General features: G+C 36.8%; 1 protein-coding gene across 1 annotated transcript; it reads left to right on the top strand.

Annotated features, from left to right (window-relative positions):
• Positions 1-6,578: 6,578 nt before the first annotated feature.
• Positions 6,579-21,681, top strand: fkbp5 (FKBP prolyl isomerase 5). The gene is made up of 10 exons (XM_084735212.1): positions 6,579-6,737; positions 6,912-7,056; positions 8,632-8,774; positions 12,176-12,290; positions 12,386-12,542; positions 17,804-17,894; positions 18,091-18,174; positions 18,599-18,784; positions 18,891-19,130; positions 20,865-21,681. The coding sequence occupies exons 1-10, from the start codon at positions 6,633-6,635 to the stop codon at positions 20,964-20,966; spliced, it is 1,368 nt and encodes a 455-aa protein (XP_084591338.1). The 5' UTR covers positions 6,579-6,632; the 3' UTR covers positions 20,967-21,681.
• Positions 21,682-21,929: the final 248 nt, after the last annotated feature.

The raw sequence follows: 21,929 nt of genomic DNA on the forward strand, positions 1-21,929 counted from the left end.
ACGTGTTGGGGCATTTGAGGTTACATCCAAGTCAGTCAGTGTGCTCTGGAAAATAAGGGCTGATAAGACACCCTCTGTGTGTGTGTGTTTATAGGCAAGTGTGCGTGTTCGTGTGTGTGTGTGTGTGTGTGTGTGTGTGTGTGTGTGTGTATGTGTGGCAGTTGGCTGTAGTCCCAGTGGAGGTAGATGAGGACAACAGTTTACATCTAGGATCCCTCCAGGCTTAGGTGTATTTTCACAAATTACAGGTTGTCTAACCCAATTTCTGAGAATTAGTAACATTAGGCAAAGTGGAGTTCAATTCTGTGCTGATTCCCAGTCATTTTGGATCAAGAACAGTGCATTACAGGGCATATAATGGTAGAGTCTGGATAACTTCAAATGTATGGGTGTTATCATATATGTATTTGGGTTAGATAGAGGCAGAGTTGGCCTGCTGACATGTACACGGGTTGAGGCAAAGTCCCACGGATGAATCAGACCGCCTTAGGGAGATATTAAATGAAGACAAATAACTTCTTGTCCAAAGAAACACTGACATGAAATTATATGTTACCATCGCTGTATAAAAACATTAAAAAAAAAAAGATGTTTTCTGTTATTCAACTGTCAAAGTACTCACACCACAAATCTGTGCCACTGTAGCAGCATTTCCAAAAAGTGATGTCCTTGAACACAACTTTACAAGCTTCATTTTAAACTCCCTGACCGAGATGGATTTGGTTAAAAAAGACAGCCAGACAATTGTCAGACAATGCTCTGCCTCAGGATGTCTCAGTCTATAGGTCTGCTATGCACAGTGTGTGCTCACTCACACGATCATATATGAATCAGCAGTGGAGTACGGATGTGAGACAGAATGTACAGATACACGGTGTGCGCCAGTGGATGTGGTCTTTGCCTCATTGTCTACTGTTCCTGCATTCCTGTGCAGGGAATCAGAGTTAGTAGTCAGAGGATGTATAGTCTATATATGCCATTTTATCCCTATCTTAAACTATGTGCACTTGGTTTTCCTGCTCATTGTTTCATTAAAAACAGCATTTTTTTATATAGTGGAAAAGCAAAAAGTTAAATGGAATGAATAACTTAATTATCTGAATGCGCTGATGATGCTAATCCATAACACTGCTACTATTAATTAACAGTAATCACTAATAATTTAAATTTAAGGTATGGTCAATTTGGATAATTAACATCTGTTTATTTTCATTTAAAAATTGGAGCTGGGTTGAACGTGAGGGGGTCTCAGATTGGTGAGCACCATCAGGCTTTGCCAGCGGGGATCTGTGAATAGAAGGAACATTGTGTTCAGACACACACACATGCACTCTCATACACACATGCACACACACATGCACATGCAAACACACACTCATGCACGTACCTACCAGTTACATCTAAAATGAAACCCATGAAATTTAAAAGACACATGCAGGACCAGGTGTTGCTACAGAAGATACGGACATTTTGTGCTGCGCTTGTGTTGAAGAGTTCAATATACAAAACACTTGATGTTTTGAGAGTGACACAAAATAAAAGAAGCAGGATAAATTGTGCAGATATCAGTAGGACAGATCTTTATGGTTTTTACCCTGTAGTTCCACATACAGGGGTTGCTCCAAGGCTCTTTCTCATACTTCTAAGAAAATGAGCGCTGATCGTTGTCTTGATCAATACAGAGCGCTTAATGCCAAGTTGGTGCATCTCAGGCCAAACAGTGTTGCTTCATTTTCATACACTCTTTACAAACTTAGTCACCACAGCTGGATATCCAAATATTTGCACATGCTCAATCAGCAGCATCCGGGAAGTCCTGAAAGTGAGGACAGGACAACTGGTGGAAAATCTAGAAAGCTGATGCAGGGGCTGGAGAGAGCTGCGATTCCTTTATCTCAAAATCCACTGCCCTAGACAAAAAATTAAAGCCTTAAAGGGATAGTTTGGCTTATTCAAAGTGAGGCTGATTGTCAGTGTATTAGCTGCAGTAGATGCAGGTCAGCTCGCCCCCAGCTTGGAGAAGCAGAGAGGAGCACCAGCATGGAAGCAAAGCAATGTACTGCTGTGGATAAGCTCAACAACAAAAGGTATTTTAGCCACTTACACAAAAGGTCAGACTAAAAAAAATCTATATCAATTTAAGTGCTCGCTATTTTTTCAGTATTTTCACCACTTTACTTTGCTGTCAGATTGCTGTAATACAAGCCAAATATTGCTCTCTCCAAACCATTGGTGAAATGAGTAATTTTACCTTGGAGAACACGAGAGTCACCAATCTACCACTGCCTTGATCACTATGTGTTCTTGTGTGACTTTGGTGAATCTGAACTATCCTTTTTAAGCAAAGAAGTCGCACAATAAAACAGAAAAACTAACAGATTGAAGCAGTGACAGACCAGAAACTCCTGTGCTGGTTTCTCGCTGGAAAAGGACTGTTTGATGGCAAAGTAAACTGGTGAAAATATTCGAAATAACACTGAAACTGTTTTTTTAGGTGGATCTTTTTTAAGTGGCTAAAATACCTTGTGTTGCTGACCTTGTCAGCAGTTCATCGTTAAGCTTACAGTACTCCTCTTTGCTTTCCCAACCGGGGTGTGTGCTGACCAATATCTATTGTAGGTACATAGTGCCTATTGATAAGTACCCTACATCAAATAATCTGAACTGTGCCTTTAAAACATCTCTGCGGAATTATTTAATGACCACAAGAGTGCTTCGTGATCAGTAAAGTGGATAAACCATCATTCATATTACTGTCTGGGGGCTTTTCAGTAAATATGAACTTGACTTTACTCAGATTGACAAGTTAAATATGCTTGATTATTGCCCTAATGTCACATGGCATCCGGTGCAGGATGTTGAGATGATGGCTGACAGTTACACTAAGGTGTGATGCGATAAAATTATTCAGGCAAGAGTGTTGACTGCAACATTAGTGCGATAACCTCTTATCTTTATTTATATAGTAGCACAGAGACAACACAAACAAACTAGCGTCATCATAAGATTCAAGTTTCAAAACTGGAAATGTGTCTTTCACATGAGAATAGAATACATATAAAATCATAAAATGCTCATGTTACATGTAATAAAAGTTCAAAAATAAGTAAAATATGTAAAATGATGTGTACTAACAGGAGTAGGAGTTGAAAGTTAAGTTAATAGTTGACCTGTGGCAGTTTAAACTAAATACTAAGTATGAATTACTAAATATAAAGTGCTGTATGTCGGCACAGTTTAATGAGTCCTTAAGGTTTTACATTTTCTTAACTCTGCCCAAAAGTCCTGGCATTTGTAACATCCCAGCACAAACCCAGAACAGCTGTGATCTGATGCTACTCGAGCAAGTGTTAACGTCTCAGCTGTTGCATGTGATAATAATTGCCAAATAGTGTTTGCCAAAATGCTTAACATAGCTAACTAGCCTTTTCATTGTCTTCAAACAATGTCACGACTATTCTGCTGTGCAGGGCAGACTGAAAAAATGCCTTCAGCCATATGTGTGTATTGAGGTAGTAACAATGGCTGTCGACAACGATCGCTCCTGTGATGAGAGAAGCAACATTTAGCAGCTGTAACACCAACAGGTCATTACAATTTTATTGCTCTGGCAAAGCTGCTCATGTCTTTTTGCCACATGGAGGTGTGAGACAGCAGCAGCAGTGATCTATCTATCTATCTATCTATCTATCTATCTATCTATCTATCTATCTATCTATCTATCTATCTATCTGTACTGACATCAAATGTTTTGGTGGCAAAAGTACACACATTCTTTACTTAAGCAGAAGCATAGACATTTAAAAAGACTGACTGTCAAAAAGATTTGACTTCTTTACTCAAGTAATAAGGGACGAAAGTACAGACTCTGAAATGTACTCACAGTATAAAACTAAAAAGTAGAACACTCACAGTACCTGTTTCTGTGCAGAGCTAACTGAACTTCACCTTTTCTTCACGGTCAAGTTGCCTGTCTTTTTGCTTTTCGTCTTGTTACATCCTTTACATATTTTTTGTCCTATGTCTTTCCTGATACCAGAGGGAATAATCTTTTCTATGTATTATTGTCTCACCCTTTTAGGTTGAAATTGCTTTTAGAGTTAAAAAGGTGATGTGCAATAATGTAAAATAAAATAATTAATAAATCCTTTCAAATGCATTAAACATAAAATAATGAGCTTGTTTTGAAAATGTAAGGAGTAAAAGCACAGATATTTGTGTTAAGTTGTAGGGCGTAAATGTAAAAACTTGTCAGAAAAAGAAACACTCAAGTAAAGTACCGATCCCTGAAACGACTTAAGTACAGTAATTTTTATACTTCCCATCTATGGGTCTGATGCATCTATTTATCTCTGTAAAACAGTGTTCAAGGTTGTTTTATTATATCACAGTTTTGAAGTAAGAGAAAAATGAGAATCTGGTGCTACGAAATAGAAAAAAGTTCTAGAAAACATATCCAAAATGTTTTTGACAGAATACTTGGATAGGTGAAACACTGATTTGATATACTTAACCATATCTGGGATGAGAATTGTGTTATCAAAAGAAAGAAATTTTAAGAAGAGATCAGTAGTTATGATGCCCATGCAAGTGGTGGTCAAATGCAGCCTGAAAGACCCAAAAGAGACAACTATATCATAAACCAGACAGTATGTTGCCTCATAATCTCATAAGTTATTATATCACATATAAATTGTATAAAAATGTTTTTACAGAACACTTTGATATTGATAAGGTGAGAGAATACTGCTCTTAACCGTATTTAGGATGAGAACTGGCACGACCAAAAGAAGACATCAGGAGTTATGCCGATATGATGGCCATGCAGGTAGAAGTCAAATACTATTTAAGAGTAACACAGCGTGGTAGACCCAAATAAGATATTTCACATCATCACCTGTCAAAACAGCAGAGTCGAAGCCAGGCTCTTTTTGTTGCTCACATACAGGTGGCTCTTTCTCTGGATATTTCTGTTATACTGTGCTTGTTCTTTTTGCACGAGTGAAACAGAGTCTCAATAAGAAAATTAAAAATGTAAGTCTCCTTCAAAAACAATCCAAAGCACACTGTAGGGTTTGTGTAACATTAAATGCTTTTATTTTACATGGCAAAATGTATTCAAAATGACAAACATGAAGGATGTTTTTACTGAGACTGTGTTTCACCCATGCAATGAGCCCTTCACAAGAAGAAAAATATATCACCTCTGAGTTCAATTTTGAGATCAATAAGATGACAACGTATTGTACTTTACCATATTTGGGATGAGAACTGGTGCTATAAAAATAAAGAAAATCTTAAGAGGCCATTAGTAGTTACGTGAGTATGATGTCTGTGCAGGTAGAAGTCTAATACTGTTTAAAAAACACATTACTTAACCTGAAATACTGTAAAAAGATGACCATACTTTGGTAAGATATTATGTAGAAATGCAACAGTTAGTCAGTCAGTCTATTAGTCAATTAAAAGAAAATGAATTGCCAACTTCTTTGATAATCGATTAATTGTTTCAGTCATTTTTCAAGCAAACATGTCAGACATTTGCTGGTTCCAGCTTCTTAAATGTCTGGATTTGCTGGATTTGTCATTTAGGATAGTAAGTGAAGAGTCTTTAGGTTTTTGACTGCTGTTTGGACAAAAGAAGCAATATGAAGACAGTCAGTAGTTACGTTGATATAATGGCCATGCAGTAAGAGGCCTAATATTGTTTAAAAAACACCATCAGCTGTCAAAACCACACAGTATGTCCCCTGATATTCTGATAAGGTATTGAATTAGTTGAAGAGGTTGAGAATCGTGATTAAATTGAAGATTTGTATGTGCCTCATCACGCTCACTGAGAGAGATAACACGACTGTATTTGTAATGGTGCAGCTCTAAGAACAGAGAGTAGTTGAGCCCACACTTTTCCTGTGCATACGAGGAAGAGGACACTCTCTTCTCACTCTCATTGCAAAATTAACAGTGAGAATATCTAAACGAAGCTCTGATGTGCTGCAGGTTTAATTCTGGTGTCCATAAGATATGTGTGGACATAATTTATAGACTGACAAAGAGCACAAAGGGCCATAAACTAATGGCCTGGAACATACTGTTCTGTACTTTGGTGAGTGCAGCGTGCGTTACAAAATAAAATGACTGAAGTAAGCAACATGCTGCTGCTGCCTTTAACATATTTATAGTCATGTAATTGCTTCATCTGTGGGGGATCAGACAAGGTGCGGTACATGAGTGATGTCACAACCGCAGTGCAAAGTAATGCTCCTCATACAGCTCAGATCAATGTTAGTGTGGCTTTTGCAGTAAAACTGTAAATATATCTCTGGTACAGTACATGGCTTCAGAACATGGGCCCTTAAATAGCTCTGAGTTATATAATGTGGAGGAAAAAATTCAAGTTTCCTGTGTGGATTATGGAGATTGTGTATTGATATTTTTTGTCAGAGATTGTGATTTTCCAGCCCGGCTCCACAAATTAAATTTATTTTTTTTCCTGTGACATTTTCCTTGCTGCAAGTTTGTCCCAAAGTGAAGACATGAGACACGAGGACATGTTATTTATGGTGTTCAGATTGCTGATACGTAGGCTTGTTTGTCTCTGCAGTGTTACTGGGTGATGCCCACACGCAGAAATGACCACTGATCAGGATCTGCCTATGGATGGCCAGTCGGCCACGATTGTGTTTGCTGCAAAGGGCACTGATATAACACCTACTAAAGACCAAGGAGTTATCAAGGTATTTATCATCATTGCTTTTTTTTTTTTTTACTTTTTGTTGTAGGCATTGAGGCAAAAGTAGGACTCTTTGTTTCATTATATTTCATGGTCATGATTTTTGTCCGTTCTGTCTGCTCTTTCTGGTCCTCACAAAGTGTTTCTCAATTGAACTGTTTGTCTTTCCCATCTGTAGGTTGTGAAACGTCCAGGTCTAGATGGAGACCGGCCAATGATTGGGGACAGAGTGACTGTCCACTACACTGGGAAGCTGCTCAGCGGAAAGAAATTTGACTGCAGTCGAGATCGCAAAGAACCTTTTTGCTTCAATGTGGGCAAAGGTACGTGACTTTATTGATTACTGTTCAAACGATGATGGTGCTTTAGTGTTGTGTCTTACTTAAAGGCATAGTTTGGATTTTTTGGGAGTGTGGTTGCATGAGGGACTTATCAGTAGTCAGTGTATTACCAAGAGTAGATGGAGGTTGGCATACCCCCAGTTTGGAGAAGCAGTGGGAGCTGCAATGATGCTGGACAGGGTCAGCAGCAACATGTATTCTAGCCACCTGAAAAAGACAGTAATAGTTTAAGTGTACACTACATTTAGAATAATTTCCGCCTTACTTTGCCGCCAGACATCCTTTTTCCGATGGGAAACTGCCATTACACAAGTCAAATATCACTCTCTCCATATCAACCAAACTGCGTAGGCAAAATCAATCATTTTACCTCATAAAAGCGTGGGAGTTGCTGGTCTACCACTGCCTCGATTGATTAGTTTCTTTGTGTTACTGTATGACTTTAGAGTTTTAAAAGGTACCCCTCTCTGCTTCTCCATGCTGGGAGCGTGTAGACTGGCATCTTCTGCAGGTGTTTCGCGTACTATAAATATGTATGCCAAATTTCCCAAATCTTAAACTATCTATTTAAAGGAAAAAATTGATCATTTGGAAAATATGCTTAATTTCTCATTTGCTGAGAGTTAGATGAGCAGATTTCTATTTTAGCTTAGCTTGAAGACAGAAACATGGAGCCCACCCTCTGGCATCATTAAAACCCACCGATTGACATGTTTATATCTTGTTTCTTTAATTCATACAAAAAAAACAAAGTGTTGAAACAAGCTGTGTTTTTTGGGGGGCGATTGTGTGGATATTTGCTGGACTCTTTTTCTGTCTGGGGGCAGTAACTTCCTGGAGTCTCTGCTGGTTGCTTAGAGCAAAGCAATACTCCCCCTCGTGAAACCACAGCTGGTCATTCTTACATCGTCACTTTTCAAAGGATTAAAAAAATAGATATAACATATTAATTAATGAGCTGTAGAGGTACAGGTGGCAGGTTTTGTGACCTTTAGACAGAGCCAGGATAACTGTATTCTTATGCTTCCATTCAGTGTTTCTCAGACTTTTTGTACCATGTACCACCTCAGACAATATTGAGCTATCCAAGCACCACCTTACTGGTTTACACTGTTTGGTGCGAGCATTAGCTTGTGACACTTCATTGGTGCTTCATTAACAGTTGTGCTCAGTTTACTGTCATGTTGATTTTCAACACAGCTGCTTAAAATATTCTCCTCCTGATCTGCACCTCTCTTTGTAATATTTCACATTTGGAGAGACCATTGTAGTTTTTTTGAAACATTCTTAGTCTCTACATTGTGCCTTTGCTTATTATCTTGCTGTGTAGTTTGACTTGTAACTACTGGTAGTCATGGATAATGTATGTGTGCGCTACGTGCATAATGTGTGACACTTATTTTCAGAAAAATAAGTGAATAAGTGCATTCCTCAAAATGTCAAACTATTCCTTTAAATTTACATCCTTGAAAGAAATCATGACATAATTTTTGAGCCAGTTTTATGAACCAGCGTCATCTCTCCTCATAGTTTTTTATTTGCTTCACCCACTCACAGGACAAGTCCTCAAGGCCTGGGACATTGGTGTGTTGTCCATGCAGAGAGGTGAGGTGTGTACCTTACTGTGTAAACCGGAGTACGCTTATGGAATAGCTGGAAATCCTGACAAAATTCCTCCCAGCTCTTCAGTAGTGTTCGAGGTAGGTGTGCCACGTCAGTGCTGCCATTTGTGTCGTGCATTATTTCTGCATCTCACCAAGGGACCCTGGTAATTTAGGAGCATGTGTCAGTCTCTGCACATGGAGTTCTCCGGTCATAAAATTAACTGGTTTGTCTATTTTAATCCCTCTCAGTCAAACAGCCAGAGTAGTTCAGCTGCCACTCTTCACACCAGTCTGTTTGGAGCTCGGTGGCGATGCGGTTCAGGCTTCCTCTGTCCTCTGTAATCAATGATAATTATGATTCAGTTCTGAGAAAAATCAAGAGATTTAGCCAGTGGCTCTGCTTTACAAGTTACCCCCCATGGCTACATTTCAGTCAGAAAAATTAATATTCTACTCCCGATAAAATCTCTTTTGTCAATACTCCACTTCATCATTATCATTTCATGTGTCAGGTGTGACCAAGTGCCATTTAATCAGGTGTTTAATACTAAATTCTTAAGTGATGGACAAGGATATTGAATTCTGAGTAACACTTAACTTTGAGTCCCACTAATTAGCAGTATATTAACAGTTAATAAGTGGTTTATTACACACTATAATGTAGTTTTGAGCAGATATAAGTGTTAATTAAGGTATTTGTCTTTAACTACATTCATCCTGGGGGCTCCCATAAGTGGAGGCTGGTCTTTCTCCTTGCCAGTGAGAAAAACTAATTTAAAAATGTAGTACTTTGGCTCTGATGCAGCTGGCGCTCTCTCTTTATTCAATTTATAAAACTTTGGGGAGCTGATTTGTTTATTTATTTATTCAAACTTTCAATTATCTTTAAGAAATGCTGCTGGCAGCTTACCTCTATTTTTTGTTATCACATAATGTTGTAAAAGTCTGTTTTAATTAAACATATGCTTAAATGCATTTTAGCAAAGTTTTATGTTGCCATTTGTGTTGTTCTAAATTTTGAAACCAAGATTTTCATTTTTACTGCAAATGTGCACTTCAAATGTTGATTATTGGTTTCCTTCATTATTGATTATTAATAATTGGTTATTGGTATCAGCCCTGAAAAAAACATACAGTATCAGTCAACCCTCTTTTAATAACATGAAATGTCTTCATCAGAGAAGTTGTACTTACATAAACACTTAAAGATGGCTCCCAATCTTTTTAGAGCTACGTTATAATGTGTTATAAACCATTTATTGATACACTGCTTATAAATGGTCAATAGGGGGACTTAAACTAAAGTGTTACTGAATTCTGTTAGCATGTACTGTCAACCCTGATGACCTACTGATGGGATGGTCATTACAAACTCATGCTTTGCAGTCAAATGTTGTTTAAAACCAGGCAACCTCATTTTAAACTTAGAGGAGCGTTCAGGCAGCACAAACCTCCTCCGAGGCCGATACTCCACTGCATTATGATACGCAAATCTGCAAACGCAAAACTCATTACATCACTATTAATGCTCGTTCTTGTGAAGCATGAAGTAGTAATTGTTTTCCTTGCCGTCTCTTGTGGAGTTAATTGTAGACAGTTCACATTTACATGTGAGTAAGAGTATAATAAGTTGTATGATATGTGTCTATTTACACTTCCATTGCCACACTCTAGTGTGAGAAAAAAGAAAGTTTCAGTTGTAGTGGTTCCGTCCCCGAGTGCTCCATAAAGACTGTGCAGGCTACCCCAGACGGTCATTGGTACCCATGAATGTAGATCGTAATTGCATTGCTGCAATTTGCTGTGTTGTCACTTCTGAACTTTACTACCGTGTACTGGATTTGAATATGCATGCATTTATTCCGCCAAGGTAAAATTCCCTGTCACGCAGTGTTAACAAAAGTAATTTGTGTATTCGCCCTGTGTTTTGTATCCGCTTTACAATTAATTATGTTCTTCCTTGGTCTGTTTGACAGCCTTCTGCCAACTTTCATTAAAATCGGGCTAGCGTATACTATATTTAGAATGTTTACTTTGCTGTCAGACTTTTTCCTTTTTGTATAACTGCCGTTATATAAGCCAAATATCACTGTCTCCAAACCGAACAAACTCCATAGGCGAAATCAGTAATTTTACTTCGCAAAAGTTGTTGGTTTACTGCTGCCACAGTTGGTTAGTTTCTTTGTGACTTATGTCTTTTAAAAGAAGGTTAGTTTGGATTCTCAGGAGTTACACAATAATACAAGCAAAACGACAGATCAGAGCAGTGGTGGACCAGCGACCAGACAGGGATATTTGAATTCTGTAAAAATAATTTCCTGTTGGAAAAGACGTTACACTGCATTGACATTTTTAGGTTGACCTTTTTAAGTGGCTAAAATACATTTTGTTGCTGACCCTGTCCACATTAGTACATTGCTTTGCTGTTGAACACTGTTACTACTGGATTTAAGATGTATGCCATTTACTCCACCAAGGCCGAATTCCTTATCTTGCAATGTTAACAAAAGTGAAAAAGAGTTTGTGTGTTCGTCCCATGAGTCAGACTCACTCCACAACTGATTTAGTTTTTTCTTGATATGTATTATAGCTTTCCACCAATGGCTCTGAAAATGTAACCTCCCCATGATCCCCAAGTTTCCAAAGATAAACATTTAAGAATACAAACTGGTTTGCTACAGCAATTTAAAATACCCCGTCATATACAATAGAAATAAAAACCCAATTCAATGCATGACAAAAGCACAGACAAATCTGACAGCTAGCCATTTTCATCATGGGTATTAAATACCAATATTAAGTGACACAAGAGTTGCTGAGGTTATGTCCAATGCACGGCTAACCAAAAAAATGTTTAGAAACGGTTGTTTGCATTTTTTGTGAAGTGTGAGTAAAATATGTTAGCAATGGAAATAAAACAGTTAACTTTCAGAAAAACAAAACAAAAAACAAACAAACAAACAAACAAAACATCTGTACACAAAAAAAAATTGGGGGAGAATGTGTATAATATGATACAAAAGACATTAAAATAGTTCCATTTTATGGTATTGTACAACTAAAAAAAGTCTGCAACAGTATCTATAGATGTACTGTCTAGACAGAGCAGATAATTCAAGATCATCAATAAGATCATTTGTCAAACCTAAAGCTACCAAGGAAGAGAGGATGGGGAAGAGGATGTTAAGGGATTATGTAGCTGAGAGGGATTTGTTTGTCCTACCTGGCTGATTCATCGTGTTTGTCTTGTCCTTACAAAGGTATGAAGTATATACATACACAGTCTACCTGAACTTTATCTCCACTGGTCATTATTTCTTTCTCGTCTTTTTTATTTTTTTTTATTTCCCTGACTTATGTGCTGACTCCTACTTGTTTTTCGTCATGTATTTGTTTTTCTCCTCCCACACCTACACAGAGTTAAGCAGAGCTGTAATTTTATATTCTGCTGTGCGCTTGTTTGTGTAGCTCAATGATTAAATAAACGTTTAAAACAGATGGAGCTGCTCAAGTTTGAAGGAGAGATGCTCACAGACGACGGCGGCATCTTAAGAAGAATAAAGGTCAAAGGGGACGGCTACACAAATCCCAACGATGGAGCAAGTGTTGACGGTAAATCTCTCCTCTTTTCCTCATGGATCAAGTTACGTGAACACATGAATTGGTTTCATCAGAGGTTAAATTGTGGCGTAATTCACCTCCCACAGTGCACCTGGAGGGAAGCTGCAATGGCAGGCTGTTTGACTGTCGGGACGTCAGCTTTATTGTTGGGGAGGCTGAAGATAAAGGTGTTCCTCTCGGAGTGGACCGAGCCATGGACAAGATGCAGAAAGGAGAGTGCTGCGTACTTTACTTAAAACCAAAGTAAGTTAATGAAAAAACCTGAAAATGTGATCATTGTCCCGTCTTTTGTTCTGGCTATACAGTTACACTGAGCTGTCTACAGTATTTATGTAGGATCGCTCCAGTAATCATCTCTGCTGTGCTCCTTCATTACACCAATTCAGACTAAATACAACAATTATGTCCCCAGGAACTTCACTGTACGTTCATTTTGCTATTTTAATTTTGAAGGCCGATACCGTATTTTGAAAAATCCCTAAATTTACAAACATCAAATATTTCAGTAGAATCAGCTTTATATGTGTTATAGGGTGATCTGGTGAAATTTCAGGGCACATGAGTTGCTTGTGAGCCTGTCAGAAGGATTGAGACATGTAGAATAATTTACATTAACATCAGACTGTAACTGATCATCTGTTATCAATAGGATGAAGATCAGTAACAGATTCTGAGCATGATATGAAGCACAGTGTCTTGGCACAGGTGACAGGTGTGTAACAGTCATTTTAAACATCTTTTCAGCAGATAAGATTGTCATAAAGCTGCAGGAGCTACAAATACATTTTTAAGATGTTTTTTTTCATGGTAAATTCCTCTGACGGCGACAACTGTACTCTCTGTCGTTTGGTTTAAAATCAGGGTAATTAACATCAACATTCTGTTATTTATGACAGCCAATCATCGCCATATACAAGTGAAAACACATCAATAATACTTATACTACTTACAGTAATGAACAGGACATTTTTAAAAACTAAAAGCAGGAGGAATAGCTGATTTCACAGATTAATATATTGTTCATAATTGTTCACTGTAACAATTAATTTTCTAGACAAACAGGACAGAATTCATGATTTGGGACAGCTGCTTGTAATTCAGGACTGTCCTGAACTTTTCTGGACATCTAGTCACCCCAATGTGTGCACATACAAGGAATCTGAGTCCGGTTTTAAGTACCTCTCAGTGTTAGACATAGTTCCAAGAACAATTTACCGGACAAAAAGACATACAACTAAAAATAAAGACAATAAAGCTGAATAAAGAAATGTATAAATAAACACTGAGCCATTATGTACATACAAGTAGGTGGAAAAAAGGGAGCAATGACTAAGAATCTCAATGTCTATATCAGGGATTAGCATGAAAGTGTCTTTTCACTTGCTCAAGTAGATGTTTCACCCACTTGCACATAGACAATTTTTACTTGCCCCAACACAAAGTGTTTTATTTATCAGTGGTTATCAAAAAAGAAAGACTGAAGTTAACACAGTTAATCTTTATTTAAATAAATTGATCAGAACAAGTGTGTCATAGATGCAAAGTAAAGAACATCCTTGGATATCAGATATGGTATGATAAAGTCCCCTCCTTCTCCCCAGAGATAGACTGATGATGTGTTTGATTCTTTTTAGTTATTGCTGGATTTATTAGCCTGACGTGGCATTTTACTTGCAAGTGTGCAATCCTTATTATACAAGTCAAGTGTTAGATAACTTTGTGATTACGTATGTTATGTGGTTATGGTTTGTTGTTATGTACAGTATAATGCCTTTATACACCTTTTTATACCATTTATACAGCACTTCACAAAAAAGTTACAAAGCAGTTTACATACATTTAAAAAAGATATTATGCAAACAGGCAATTAAATATTATGGAAAAATATAACGAACAGTAAAATGAATAAAAAGCAACAAGTGGTGAGGTTTTAAAAGTGACTTAAGAAGACAATATGCTAGTGTTGCTGATTCCCTCAGGCCCGCTCACCTTTAATTTTAAGGTTTAATTGAGGACTGCAGGGCCAGGAATGACCTACCAGTAGATCTCAGGTTGCATTTAGGCTTGTTGGAGGTCAGCTATATATTCTGGACCCTATAACCCTCTGATCATTCAAACTTTAAAACTATTCTAAGATAGACTGGGAGCCAGTGAAGTGATTTTAGAACTGGTAGATGTTTTCTCTCCTGTTAGACCTGGTTATGAGTTTGGCAGAATCAGTTGAAGTTTATGAAAGATTTGTTGTGCGAGGCAAGAGAAGAGTATACAGAATTTATATCTGACAGTGATGTACATGTTAAATCGCACTGTGATTTTAAACCGTAAGCATACAGAATAGTTCATAATTTGTTGGTAAGTGCATGTTTAAGTGTTTTACAGGGCAGGATTATTGACACTATGACTTATTTCACTGTTCATCATAGTGATGTCCTGTGGAAACAAACTGTTCTTGTATCAATGCTGTTACTGATACTACAGTATTAATAGCACATAATTTGTACATACATGTGTGGAGTCAGAAGTCATGTGGTCCTCAACACCTCTCCATTAGTTTTGAGTGTGAGTGAGTCACTGACAGGAATCTGAGCGCTAATGAAAGGCTAACATTTGCTTGTTATAGTTTGGATATGGGACTGACATTGGTAAAATGAAATGTACGTAATGTAAAGTGCAGAGGAAACTTATTCAAATGACCTTGTCTGTCCAGGTCAAATCGATCACTGTATGCATATTGTTATTATGACTGAATTGTTTTCTTTTTCACTATTCCTCATGCAGATTAGCATCTAATTGACATTTGTATAATTATTACATGAATATGAAGTAGTGAAGCGGACAGCTTTGCTATTGACTGAATTTTATTGACTGTTTCAAAACACATTACAGCTGTTTCAAACACTTTTCAAATTACTGTACAAATTAAATGGCTGTACTGTGTATAATTCAAATATACTAATACAGTACAGTACTGTATATAAAATATGGCTCACTGTAGTTTTGTTGCTGCAGCTCGTTGGCTCATTTTTGGCAGTTTGTCAGAAGATTTGAGGAGAGAAAAAGACTTTCTTTTTACTGTGATTCTGTCCCAACTCTTTGATCTATACTTGTTGTGATTTTCAGAGTAATTTGAGAAATTTTAATGTCTTAACTGTCAAAAATGTAAAAAGTTTAAGAGCCGTCAATCTCTTGATCGTAGAGCCTGAAGAGTGAGAGAGAGGGAGACGTGGTCTTCAAATACTCACCAAGAAGTCAGTCACTCAAAAAATAAAATAAAATTCATATTATTTTTAATAGCATGTTCTTCTCATTTGATCGCACAAAAGCAGATTCATTTGCTGTTCTCCGTGAGCTTGAGCCAGCTCTCTTTATTTATAAACAACATAGACAAAAATAAGAGAGGACAAATACATACCGCGCAGCCCAAAACCGCAGCATATCTTACCCCTAATAACAAAAAAAAGAGCATAAACAAAATAAACAGAAATAAGAAGGAACTATAAAAATAAATAGAACACATTGTACTACCCAAACCACAAAATATCATTGCTTTAACCCCGCCTGCACCAACCCTCCCTATTATACCCTCAGGCTAAAGCAATACAAAGTACTGGTGTTAAGTACTTGGAATTCAAAGCACATGAACAATTCATAGTACTGAGAGTTCATGCCAGCAAGTAGTCAACTAACACAGAACAAGTGAATTACTCTTCTTAGAAATCAGAACTATCCCAGTTCTGCTAATATAAGTAATTTCCCTTTAAGAATCAGTTTACAGTGAGGGTACATGAGTTATCATAAATTCATGCATGCAATCATACATGAAAACGCATCAGACCATTCATGTAGTACTTCATGAACTATCAGGAATGTACAAGAATTAACAGTCTCTCATGCATGACTTAATGCAACAGCTTAGATATTTCAATCATGATATCTGAGTTATTACTTATGTCCATGTCTTTTTCATAGTTGAGTCTGCAGTTAAAGGGACAGGCCAAAAAAAAACTGACCGGTCACAGCAGTGCATTCTGTTGAATTTCAACTGTTGGAATCATAATTAACTAAGCATTACTTCTTGTTTCATGTTTGTGGCCCTTCAAATCAAGTGGTCACCTGTCCATCTTTAACACTGATAAATTACATGTATGATTAATTATGTCATATTAATTGTGAAATCACATGTATTAACCATGATGCATACGTGATGCATACACAAGATACAGATTTACTTTCTCTAGTTAGAGTTATGATCCGATTTGCATTTGCATTTTTTTCAAAATACATAATCCCTAAACACACAAAAAGACCGATTATATTTAAAAGACCACAAAAATGATGAAGTAATAATAAGGATTACAACACTTGAAATACGAAATATAATTTATAATTCAGAAATGATCATGATTCAAATGCCTTAGTTGTTGCATTTATTTAACATATTGTTCTAGCATTAATGCATGGATGAGATACTGTTAATTCTTGTACATTCCTGATAGGTCAGGGTTTTAAGTACTATATCAATAAATTCATGCTTTTTCATGCATGAAGTCATGTAGGAATTCACGATAATTCATGTTCCCTAACCATAAAGTGTTACAAGAAACTCTACTACGTTTCCTTAAATACATCTTGTTTATTTTGTAATCTGAATGTACATTTTTCTATTGTCATCTCCTCAATCCATGTACATACAGATCTTTTTTCCCCCATAGTTAGGAGCTATCAATATCTGTGGTTGCAAAATACACTGTTTTATATGAAAAGCCACAGGGTATGGATTCATAATAAGTAGGTTATAAAGGGAGGTGTACTGAAACAAACTGTTCTACTTCTTTTCTAAAATTCCTCACCAACCTACATTCTCATAAGCAGCTTAGACAAGTTTTCCTTTTACACCATTATGATTTAAGCAATTGTCTGGAATGTTACAATAAAATGTATTGATTTTGACAGGTATGACATGCAGGGAACTTTGACCAGTGTCAGGTTTTATATTTTCTAACAGATGTGGTTTCTCACCATGTAGTTTAAATGTCAGATGACTTGAGTTGACTCTTAACAGCTGATACCATTAAGAGCCGCCAAGATAAGCTGAATAATAAAATTTATCTACTATTTTGAAAAATGTATTAATCATTTTAGAAGAAAAAATGTCCCAGTTCTCTGATTTCAGCTTCTCAAATGTGAATTCTGTTTTTATTTACTCCTGTATGACAGTAAACTGAATATCTTTGGTTTGTGGGCAAAACAAGACATTTAAGGGCTTTACAAAACAGTTATCAACATTTTCTGACATTTTAATTGAGAAAATGATTGAACTGTAAAAAAAGCTAAAATTAATTGTTAGTGGCAGCTCTAGATGATCTTTGTACGGAGTTTGGCTGTTTAATATGTAGGAGTGAGGTGTTTGAAGGTCTAACAGTTATTTCTCATTTCTCATTGTTCTTTTGAACAGTGTTATCAACAGTCTCATGCTTTGTCATGTTTTTTCTTTTTTTTCACAGGTATGGCTTTGGCAGTGAAGGTAAACCAGAGTACAAAATTGGACCAGACAAAGACATCGTGTATGAAGTTACCCTCAAAGAATTTCAAAGGGTGAGCCGCGCTTTCTGCTTTTTATATCTAAAGAAATAAACACTCGGATTGGTAAAGAGTGTGGTTTCAAATTCGAACACACTTTGAGAAAAGTTCAGCAAGTCCTACATAGTTATGTGGATCATTTCAGCTGACAACCTCAAACAACAAAAGCCAATGTTTACTCAATTTCTGTGACGTTAACTGTTTCCACAAGGCGAAAGAATCCTGGGAAATGGACTTAAATGAAAAGCTGGATTTGGCTGCTGGAGTGAAGCATAAAGGGAATCAATACTTTAAGGTACAGTACCCATGTTGATTTTTTTTATCCTAACAAATAATTAATTTTAATGTTAAAGCTTCTGTTATGTTGATTTTGGAGACCCTTTGGACAAAAGCAGCAGTAATTCCACCGCCATAACCACAAAATATACTGTCAAAAATAAAAATTATCCAATAAGAAATCTCTTCCTGTTTCCCTTTAACAGGCTAATGTACCACTCATAGTAACATTACCTGGAAAAAACATACTTCTCTGCATACAATAAATTGTTTCATTGGATTTCGAGGAGAATCCGACCTGATGGCAGGCATCATGAATAACTATAAAGAAATAGTCGGTCTTCTTGGTTTGTTTGCGTATCATTATTACATTGAGACAGTTTCATAAGCAGTTAAAAACTCCTAGTAGTACATTTATCATGTTTATTATCTTTCTGTATTAGGCAGGACGGCACCACCAGGCAGTCATCCAGTACCAGCGCATTATTTCCTGGCTAGAAATGGAGTGTGGTACTGGGGCAGATCAGCAGAAGAGGATACAGGACTTTATTGTGACAGCACACCTCAATTTAGCATTGTGTTTCCTGCGGATAAAAGACTTCTCACAAGCAGTGGAGAACTGCAATAAGGTGAGCTGCAAGACCCTGATGATGCTCCATGTTAAAACCTCTCTGTATCGGCTGAACGTTCTGGATATATTCTTGAGTAATTGCTCTCTGTTTGTGTGTGTATAAGGTGATTGAGATCGACGAGAACAACGAGAAAGCTTTGTACCGTCGTGGGGACGCGCGTCTCCTTCGTAACGAGTTCAGCCTGGCCATGGCAGACTTTCAGAAAGTGCTTCAAGTCAACCCCTCAAATCGAGCAGCTCGTGCTCAGATTTCCATCTGCCAGAGCAAGATTAAGGAACATCACGAGCAGGACAAGAAGACCTACGCCAACATGTTCCAGAAATTTGCTGAACGGGATGCCAAGGTCTGTAAACTCACTGTTCTTGGCTGAAAGTAGACAAACAGTCAGCCTGACTTGTTGTTTCTTTTCTTTTCTCTTCTCTTCTCTTCTTTTCATTTTTTTTCTTTTTATTATTTTCATTCTTTTTTCTTTTCTGTTCTTTTTATTCTTTTCTCTTTTCTCTTGTTTTTTTCTGTTCTTTCGTTTCTTTCCTTTTCTTTATTTCTTTTCATTTCTTTTATTTTTATCATTTTCTTTTCTTTCTTTTCTCTTCTTTTCTTCAGCTAAGTGAATTAAATATTAATAATTCTAAGCAAGTAGAAACAGTTACAACTCCAACAATTACATCATTTGCACACACACTTGTCCCTCTCTCTCTCTCTCTCTCTCTCTCTCTCTCTCTCTCTCTCTCTCTCTCTCTCTCTCTCTCTCTCTCTCTCACAGACACACACACACACACACACACATTCACTGACACACACACACACAGATGGAACTGATATTGTCACTCCTTTTTAAAAAGCGCTCACAGGTGTACAGGTGTTTCCTTGAAAAACTTGATTCATGTAGGACTGTAAAACCATGTTTTTAAGACTTTACAAAGGAAAAAGTTAAGCAAAACAAATCAGCACCACAAAAACAGCGCTTAATTCTCAATTTTTCACCAATGCCACAATTAGGACTAATTTAATTTATCCTTAGATACGTAGAATTCAAATGACAAACAGTTTAGGCACTTTACTTCACAGTTGTTGAATTTCAGCTCTGTAAATCAACATTTTAGGCATCTATCTCTCATACAATTGTTAAATTAGTTTACCTGGTCGGGGGACTTTATTTAATGGTCAGCCATTTTATTTATCATAGTAAGAATTATTGATTAAATTGATGGAGATCAATCACCCCCCCACTACCAGCCAAATGGCCAGTAAAATGTTAAAATATCAGTGACAGGAGCACTTCATTTTACATATATGTGTACATATTTATGTATATATACTGTACATGTATACGCTGCATCGTCCTCCTGTGTGTGATTGTATTGTGCATTCTTTAGTGTTATGCTGACCTCTAGTGTTCGTTCATGGATTTGTTGATTTTCTTATCTATTAACATGATGTCCTGTTAAAAAAGGAGAAACTATCTGAACATAAAATGTTCATTAATTTTTTTTTTTTAATTTCATATTAATAACACAGCTTTGTTAGTTTTTTTTACATTTTTTTTAGAACTTCAGCTGTATATAACTTTTATGAATATCATATTTGAACATTTAATAAGAATAATATATACAAGCCCATAGGAAAATAAAAATAATAGTAAATGTCCGCTCCAAGGTACAATAGGACAAGTAAAAATACAGGTGCACAATTTATTCAAGAGAAAATGACATGTGATTTGTGATGTGATTTGTTTTTGGAACCTTAATGAATATGTAATTTGTTCCATTTGGTAAATGTCCCAAACTTTTTGGATCCATGTATCAGTCGACCTGAGCTGGGATATGTTGGGCTCATTTTAGTGATTATTACTGCTGCTCTGAAAATAATCTCGTGATTATTTTTCATTCCAATGTTTTGTATAGTTCTCTTATAATCCAATTTTTAACTGATTTTTAGTTCTTATATAGGGAGGACATGTAGAGTGTATGATCTTTTGAATTTTTAGAATTATGTTCATCACTCTAACGACTTGCCTTGTCCACAATGGTTTATTTTAGACTGTTGTAGTCACTTGTGCTTCATCTCTCCTCAACAGACTGGGAAGATGAAGAGGAGGCGGGATGAGAGCATTCGCAGCGTGATGAACGGTGAAGTGGGCATTAAACGGCGGCGGAGGAGTCAGGACTGTTTGTCGTAATAGAGACATTTGAAAGGGAGAAAAAGAATGACATGCCTCTCTTTGCTTTCGGAGCCCTGGGAGTGGAGGCAGGAACAAAGTCGCATAAAGGCCTCTAATCCAAACCTTTTCATCCCAAAATCCAATGATACCATTCCTGCATATAAAGCAGAGTGTTAGCAGGGACGTTTGCAAGCCGAGCAGCAATTTCCCCTGTCATCACACGGACTGTGCAACTGCCAGAAAGCACCTTCTAGTGGAGTTCGGACTGCAGAATCAGTGAGTTAAGATTTCTAGCCTTCTAGCCCCTACTTTTATTTTGAAAAATTATAATTTATTTCTTTAAAGATGCAGAGAATTTTCCAATTTCCATTTTATTTGTCATTAGGCAACTGTGTACAGTTGAGATGTGCCTCCACAGTGTGTTTCTGATTCCAAAACTGAACTCTGACTTGTATTTGGTATTAAGCCTTTTCTTGGGCAGCTGCATGCATGTATCATGAGGTGTTTGGGATTCACACTTGAAACCTTGCTTTTTTTTAATGTGCAATATGTACTTTGGATAAAAAAAATGTCCTGTTAGCTAAGTGGTATTTTAAACTAAAAAACAATTGATTCTACTTTTCTGTGCAAAAGGAAGAAAAGAAAATTGCCCATAACTTAGTCTTGGTTCATAAAAAAATAATTATGGTAGGAAAGCTTGCTTTCATTCGTTAATGTTCGGGGAAAGTCAAAATACAGAAAAACTAAAATACTACAAATCTAGGATTCACAAAAAAACCCTTTCCTCCAAACATGAATTGAGTTTCCAATCGGCATACACTTGAGGCAGAGCTGAATCTGAAGAAAGCACAAACAGACACTAAATTATACCAAAACATAAGTTTTTAATTCTGGCATGCTTGCCAATCCACTATTTACTGTATATGTTCATTGCCAGTAGCAGCTGAATTAATATGAAATTTAATTTGTTACATTAAGATA

Source organism: Lutjanus erythropterus, chromosome 2 (genome assembly GCF_056507025.1).
Source record: "Lutjanus erythropterus isolate fLutEry1 chromosome 2, fLutEry1.hap2, whole genome shotgun sequence".
Taxonomy (NCBI): domain Eukaryota; kingdom Metazoa; phylum Chordata; class Actinopteri; order Lutjaniformes; family Lutjanidae; genus Lutjanus; species Lutjanus erythropterus.

What these genes read in the sequence shown, in the direction of transcription:
- fkbp5 (XM_084735212.1), top strand. Translation starts at nt 6,633, where the DNA reads ATGACCACTGATCAGGATCTGCCTATGGATGGCCAGTCGGCCACGATT. An exon ending in AAGACCAAGGAGTTATCAAG is followed by an intron (nt 6,738 to 6,911) that starts GTATTTATCATC and finishes TCCCATCTGTAG; the next exon opens with GTTGTGAAACGTCCAGGTCT. An exon ending in TTGCTTCAATGTGGGCAAAG is followed by an intron (nt 7,057 to 8,631) that starts GTACGTGACTTT and finishes ACCCACTCACAG; the next exon opens with GACAAGTCCTCAAGGCCTGG.